Below are 7,837 nucleotides of genomic sequence, written 5' to 3' on the forward strand. Positions count from 1 at the left end.
AACAGATGTGTCATGTGTTATAAGAACCATATTTTGAAAAATTGTATGAGATTTAATAATATGACTGTTAATCAGAGAATAGAGTTCGCAAGAGAAAAGAGGTTGTGTAATAATTGTCTAACAAGTGGACATATTTCGCAGGAATGCGTGAGTGTGCATAGGTGTATGTTTTGCAAAAAGAAACATCATACTAAATTGCACCTACAAAGTAATGGGCAGGAGAGATCTATACAACCAAGAAATGTAACAAGGGATAACCAAGCACCTGTCCGTTCAGCAAATGGGCGTCAAACAAATACTCTTGTTACCACTGACAATACTATTGATGAAATGCCTTGTTCATCTAGTTCGATAGTTCAAGCTTCCAATGTGGAAACACATGTTTCAGTGTGTCATGATGACATTATGTTGCCAACAGCATTAGTAAAAGTTAAACATGCTGGGGAACTATTTACTGTTAGAGCGCTCATTGACTCTGCTTCTAAGCGAACATTTATAACCCAGAAAATTGTAAAAAGAATTGGACTTTGCACAGAAAAGGCAAATTTTAAAATAAGTGGTCTGAGTGGAACAGTCGTTGCAAACTCCAATAAAAATGTATGCTGACGCTGTGTTCAGACACAATCAACAACGAAATTGAAACTGAAGCATTAATTGTTCAAAATTTAACGAGTTTGTTGCCGACACAAACAGTATCAATTTCGGACTTAGGAAGTATAAAAGAATTAAAATTAGCAGATCCTGGGTTTATGATTTCTGCCCAAGTAGATATGCTAATTGGGAGCGATGTTATCCCACAAATAATATTGGAAGGTGTTAAGAAGAACATATTGGGAAACATGGTAGCTCAAAATTCCATTTATGGTTGGTACATCTATGGGCCAATAAAATCAAATGAAATTTGTTTAGCTTCAGTAGAAGTAGAAGAACATAGCGAAGATGACATTAGTTCCGCCTTAAAGAAATTCTGGGAACAAGAAGAAGTCAATAACGTTCCAATTGCTACAGAATCGGACAACTATTGTGAGGAATTTTACGCAAATACGACTTACCGTCGTTCAGATGGAAAGTTCGTTGTAAAATTACCATTTAAAGATGAATTTCCCAATAAAAAATATTTAGATTCGTCCAGATTTAAAGCAAAGAGGCAATATGAGCATATGGAAGCAAAATTGAGGAAAAATAAAGAAGTAGAAAAATCGTATAATGATGTTTTGAATGAGTATTTGTCATTAGGACACATGAAGCCTACCAATTCAAAAGAAATTTGTAACGATGGAAAATATTATTCATATTATTTACCACACCATGCTGTCTTTCGACCAGAAAGTACTAGCACAAAAGTGAGAGTGGTCTTTAATGGATCGAGTAAAACGAAAAGCTCGTATTCCTTAAATGATGTTTTGCATACAGGGCCAATATTACAAAATGATTTAGTATCTGTAATTTTAAATTGGCGCTTGTATAAGTATGTGTTTAACGGTGACATTGAGAAAATGTACCGACAGATCTATGTGCATCCTTCTGATAGGCAGTATCAAAGAATATTATTCAGGAAAGACGTTAATGAAGAAGTTAAAGATTATGAGTTATGCACAGTTACCTTTGGTATAAATTGTGCTCCTTATTTGGCGATTCGCACATTGTTGCAATTGGCAGAAGAGTCAAGTGAAAAAAGTCCAATTGCGTCTAAAATAATAAAAAACGAGCTATATGTAGATGATGTTTTGACTGGAGGTCATACTATTGCTTCAGCGCTAGAGGCGCAAAAACAACTAATTGATACATTGCATTCGGCAGGGTTTCCGTTAAAAAAGATAACGGCAAATCATCCGAGTTTGCTTTCAAACGTCCGATCAGAGGATTTATTAAATGAAGAATTTTTGAGAATTGAAGATATGAGTTCAACAAAAACATTAGGTATTCGGTGGAATGCCATTACCGACTCATTTTCTTATAGTATGAAGTCACTAGAGGTGACTGGCCAAATAACTAAAAGGAAAATCTTGTCAACAGTTTCAAAATTATTTGACCCAGCAGGGTGGTTAACGCCTTTAATCGTACAAGCTAAAATTTTGTTGCAAGACCTTTGGTTAGAAGGCATTAATTGGGATGATAAAGTGTCATCATCCACATTGATTAAATGGAAAAATTTTGTGGTACAATTTTCAAAAATTGATTCAATACAAATCCCAAGATGGATTAATTTTTGCCTAGAGGGCACAATTCAAATACATGGTTTTTGTGATGCATCTGAGAAAGCCTATTGTGCTACAATATATATTCGTATGAATACAGAGAACAGCACAACTGTAAAATTATTGATGGCCAAGAGCAAAGTTGCGCCATTGAAAAAATAAGTTTACCAAGACTAGAGCTTTGTGGTGCCGTATTGCTCTCATCTTTGGTAAAATATGTTGTCTCAAATTTGACTATTAAAAATTATTCTGTTCATTTATGGACAGATTCAACAATTGTATTGGGATGGTTGCAAAAACATCCATCCACATGGAATACGTATGTTGCAAACAGAACTGCATTAATATTTCAGAATGTTGAAAATGGTAAATGGAGACACGTTTCTACAAAGTGTAATCCAGCAGATCTTGGAACTAGAGGTTCTAGTACTGAAGATTTATGTAGTAATTCGCTATGGTGGAATGGTCCAATATGGTTACTTAGTACTGAAAATAATTGGCCAAAATCAAGTATAATTCTACAAGATCCACCAGAACAACGAAAAATAGTTGTTCATTGTGCACCAATTATTGATAAAGATAATTTGATAATAAACAAGTTTTCTTCTTACAACAAAGCATTGTGGGTAGTAGGATACATATTTCGTATGAAAAAGCGTAAAGAAAAAAATGAAAAGTCTGAGTTGTCAAATGGTAAGATTCTGTCTCACGAAGAGTTAAATCATGCAAAATTGGTTCTTGTCCGAACAACCCAAATGTTTCATTATCCGCAAGAGTATAATGATTTAAGCAATTCGAAAGACATTTCACGTCAAAGCACATTGCGCGCACTAAATCCGTTTTTGGATAAAGATGGCATAATAAGAGTGAATGGTCGATTAGCGATCGCTAACATTTCCCATGATGAACGATTCCCAATAATATTGCCAAATTCGTCGCATTTCTGTAAAATATTTTTAGAATTCATCCATAAAACTATGCTGCACGCAGACATATCGTTAATGATGTCAACCGTTCGAAGCCAGTTTTATATTCCGAGTTTAAGACGGACAATAAAGAAAATTGTTCATGAGTGCTTGATTTGTACAAGATATAAACATAAGGTTAAATCACAGATAATGGCAGCACTACCTTTGGAACGAACGTCTTTCACTCTTCCTTTTACATATGTGGGAGCAGATTTCGCAGGCCCATTTCAGATTAAGGCAGGTTCTTTAAGAAATTCCCCTTACCAAAAGTCGTATGTTTGTATATTTGTATGCTTTTCGACAAAGGCGATTCACCTCGAAGCTTGTTCAGCATTAACAAGTGATGCTTTTCTTGCGACATTTGCGAGATTCATAGGTAGACGAGGTTTGCCCAGATGTTTAATGTCTGATAATGGAACAAATTTTGTGGGGGCGAATAGTATACTTATGAGAGAATATCAAGAATTTCTTAAGAAATGCTCCAAAGAAGTATGTGAAAAGTACATAGTCAATGGCTTCGAATGGAAATTTATCCCTCCCAGTGCTCCACATATGGGAGGATTATGGGAAGCAGGTGTTAAAAGTTTTAAATCTCATTTCCAAAAGATAATGAAAGATAGAAAATTCAATTTTGAGGAATTTTCAACGATTTTAGTCAGAATTGAAAGTGTCTTAAATACGAGACCGTTAACACCGTTATCTGAAGATCCAGAGGATTTGGAAGCTTTAACACCAGCGCACTTTCTGAGAGGAGGGTCACTGATATTTGCTCCAGAAATGCCAACGGAAGATTTATCACTTATAAATCGGTGGGAAAAGATTAAAGCTCTTCATCACATGTTCAGCAAGAGATGGAAAAATGAATATATTCAAGAGCTGCATAAGCGATATAAATGGCAGTATCCCCAACGGAGTCTGAAGGAAAACGACATGGTTTTGATAAAAGATGAACTTTTGCCATCGAATGACTGGAAGATGGGACGAGTTTTAAAAGTATATGAAGGACATGATGACCACGTAAGAGTAGTTGATGTAAAAACTACAACAGGTATCATATCTCGTCCAATTGTTAAATTGTGTGTACTTCCAGTCAGTGGTTGTTAGTAGAAAGTAGTGTATGTGTTTCGAAAAGATATAACTCTGACTAACATGTCATGCCTTAAATGGCACCCTTTTCGTCTGTATTGTCTTCTCTCTTTACATTAATTACAGTTGTATAATCATGAATATGGGCCAAATGGAACAATGCAGGGTGTGCTTTGGCATGCATCCATTGAGATTTTGCGCAGCCTTCAAGATGATGTCTGTGGAGCAGAGAGAGAGCGTAGTACTATCCCGAAAGTACTGCATTAATTGCTTGGGGCAAAATCATTTTGTCCGCAATTGTTTATGGCCAGGCAATTGTAGACTGTGTGGTGCTCGGCACAACACTCTGCTTCACCATTCATCGCAACCAACAAAAATAGAACGTGGCAATAACTTCATAATTGGAAACTTACCGGCAACAAAATTTCATCCATACGCCAATCAAAGGGACGCACAACGCCGACAACAACAACAAATACTAAGTGGTCTGCAAAGAAATTATACACCAGAGCAGATAAGAAATTCAACTTCACAACAAGAAGCAAAAAGACTTCAACAGGAAGCCAAAAAACTCCAGAAGAAGGCGAGGGTTCTGCAAAACCAAGCTAAAAAGATTCAGCAACAAGGCCAAATGCAGCAAAATCGAGGCAAAGAACAGACAGCCAACAAAAATCCACATTCAAAAAGTCAACTATCCAAAAAAGAGAATAAAAATCAGCAACAACAAACTGAGCAAGATCACAACATTTCGGAAGCTCAACAACAACCTGTTAGATTGGATAGGGTTTTAGATGTGCTGGAGAGGATAGCGACTGCACTATCAGTTGCACCAGTGCAAGGGGCCCGGCATGTTGGGAATCTTCCCAACCCCTTGGATGATGATATCGAAATGGACCTCATCGACCTGGATAAATAATTAATCGATGAGGTCCCATCACCACCAACAATAAAAAACCTACCACTCTTCTTCTTGAAGTAAAAAGAAATAAAAGTGTCGATCGCCAGATCTATTAAATTACGAATAAATTGACCGCCAGCGTCATACGTTTGAATTTAAAAGTTTATTTCTTTGTGTTTTATTTGCAGACAACAAACGTAAGTATCGTCAGAATACTTGTTGTGTTGTCGTAGTTTGCAAATTTATATTGTTGTCCGTCCTGTTCAACAATAATCTTCGATTCTAAATCTACTCAGTAGAATTAGAATCCCTACAAGTCCTTTCGACCGTATCGGAACTTGTACATCCATAGCAAGCCAATTTAGGTTTTAGTACTTCCTCCTTAGCATTTGACGTAGCTTCTTCAACCACACTTTTCTTTTTGAAACAGTTGTCAACAGTATGGCCTTTCTTCCGACAAAAGGAGCAACGTTTTAGACCACCTTGAGGACCACTCTCCAAAGTTTCAGTGTTCACTACAACGCGTTCACGAATTGTAAGTTCTGCTTCCCTTGCATCTGCCAAGAGTTCTTCAAAAGTTCTTACTTTGTGGTGATAGACTCGCTCCCTGATTTGAGGATGAAGCATCCCAAATATCATATCAATTTGGCTGGATTCTGTTGGAACTTCCACCAACTGTGCAAATAACGTTCTCTTCTTACGTATAAACGTATCAGTAGGTTCATTTTTGCTTTGTTTCTGCTCATATATTTCCGCATATATTCGCCATGCTGGTTTCGGTGGAGCAAATGCCTCACGTAACATTTTTAAGACATCACTGAAAGTTTTTGCTTTAGATTTAGCACCACGCCACCATTCTGCAGCATCACCTTGAAGTAGCATTGGCATACCGTTAACAGCATTAGCGTCAGCAATACCTTCAACAACCTGGTATGTCGTTATAGCCGATATAAATTCTTCAACTTTCACAGAACATCGTTCGCCATTGTATCGTGCTGAACAGCCGCTGAATGAACCACACTTTTCACTGGATTTACTTACAGCACTCAAAAGACTTTCAAATTGTTCAGTGGTAAGCGAAACCATGTTTGTACTTCTTTGTATCCGGTCGCTTTTTTGAGACAGGATGTTCCTTATCTTGTTAATCAGAAAGAACAAAAATCGAGATTTATCCAATAATAATTCTTCTCCACGGCTTTTCTTGGCGTTGATCCGACCTCACACGTTGGGCGCCAATTTGTAACGAGGTACGTTGTTTTCTCCTTTGAAATCCTTTAGTGAGCGCCAATTGCAGATAGTTTTAGCCTTCCGGATTTAAACGCGAATGTTTTTTTTACAAAATAACGATTCTTTATTTAACAAACAAAATAATAACGTAGACGGGAACAATCTATGAAAACAGAATGAATAGAATATATGTAATGATATTAGGATAAAAGGCAACGGCGACCATCGTCACCACGTTTACACATTTATCTTCACATCAAAACATTTTCCAATAATCGAAAGAGGGAAACAATAGGAAACGGCTGCGAATAGCTACCACGTATTCCAATTGCTCCACTATTCAAATTATTGAACTATCCTAACCAACCTATGAAAACAGAATGAATATTGTTCGTTATGGAAGCTCCTTATGTAGGCCTTTTCGAAAAACAAATGTGACAAAATTTACAACGAACAATATTTTACAAAGGTTCTGTTTCCAATAAATTACAAAATTATTTAAAGAAGTTTTGAGCAAAGTAAAAAGTAATAAAATATTTGTGTTATTGTAAAAACGCTACTGCTACAATATATATATATATATATATATATATATATATATATATATATATATATATATATATATATATATATATATATATATATATATATATATATATATATATATATATATATATATATATATATATATATATATACCTTTTTCAGTTGTAATTCGAAAAACTTTTGATCTAATTCATTTCATTCGTAAATCGAGAATTCCATTTATAATTCGAATATTTTAGCTGTACTTCGATTAGTCCAATTGTAATTCGAATTATTCCATTTGAACTACAATAGAAAAAAATCGAATTACAATTGGATTTTTCGAATTCCAATTCCAATGATTCGAATTACAACTATAATTCAGAAATTACAATTAAAATGTCTCGAATTACATCTGAAAAAGGTGTAGTCTTGACATAGAATTTTTTCTTTTGCGGAATTTGACAAACAATTTAACTTGAAACACATCTTTCGGCAGCAATTTCCATGTTAAACCAGTAAGGAAAAGTCAAAAGCCGAGCGGGGCCGACCATATGATACCCTACACCACTATGCATACTTAGTAGAGCTCCCTTAACAAAAAAAATTATTTGAAGTAGATCATACCTCCTATCTACATTTGGCTTTAGAGCAGTTATAGTTTGGCTTCAGAGGGAACTAATATATGAAGGGCATATTTAATTCTGAATCGATTTTCACTAAATTTGACGGAGACAAATCTCATTGTCGTCAAATGCATATTACGAATGTGAGGGACTTAGACGCCAAATCGGATATATGGAAGCAATAGCTATATCTGAACCGATTTTCACCAAGTTCAATGTACTTTCTTCTAGACTAAATTTGGACTGATATTGGCCATTTGGTGCACAGTTAAGTCGAAATCGGCTGAAGATATATAGATGAGAGATGAA

At 35.6% G+C, this 7,837-nt stretch overlaps 1 protein-coding gene across 1 annotated transcript; it reads right to left on the reverse strand.

The window, feature by feature from the left end:
• Positions 1 to 5,438: 5,438 nt before the first annotated feature.
• LOC131806475 (activity-regulated cytoskeleton associated protein 2-like) lies at positions 5,439 to 6,236 on the reverse strand. The gene has a single exon (XM_059130587.1). The coding sequence runs from the start codon at positions 6,234 to 6,236 to the stop codon at positions 5,439 to 5,441; it is 798 nt and encodes a 265-aa protein (XP_058986570.1).
• Between the last annotated feature and the right edge of the window lie 1,601 nt (positions 6,237 to 7,837).

This window comes from Musca domestica, unplaced genomic scaffold, assembly GCF_030504385.1.
Source record: "Musca domestica strain aabys unplaced genomic scaffold, Musca_domestica.polishedcontigs.V.1.1 77, whole genome shotgun sequence".
Lineage (NCBI taxonomy): Eukaryota > Metazoa > Arthropoda > Insecta > Diptera > Muscidae > Musca > Musca domestica.

What these genes read in the sequence shown, in the direction of transcription:
- LOC131806475 (XM_059130587.1), bottom strand. Translation starts at nt 6,236, where the DNA reads ATGGTTTCGCTTACCACTGAACAATTTGAAAGTCTTTTGAGTGCTGTA.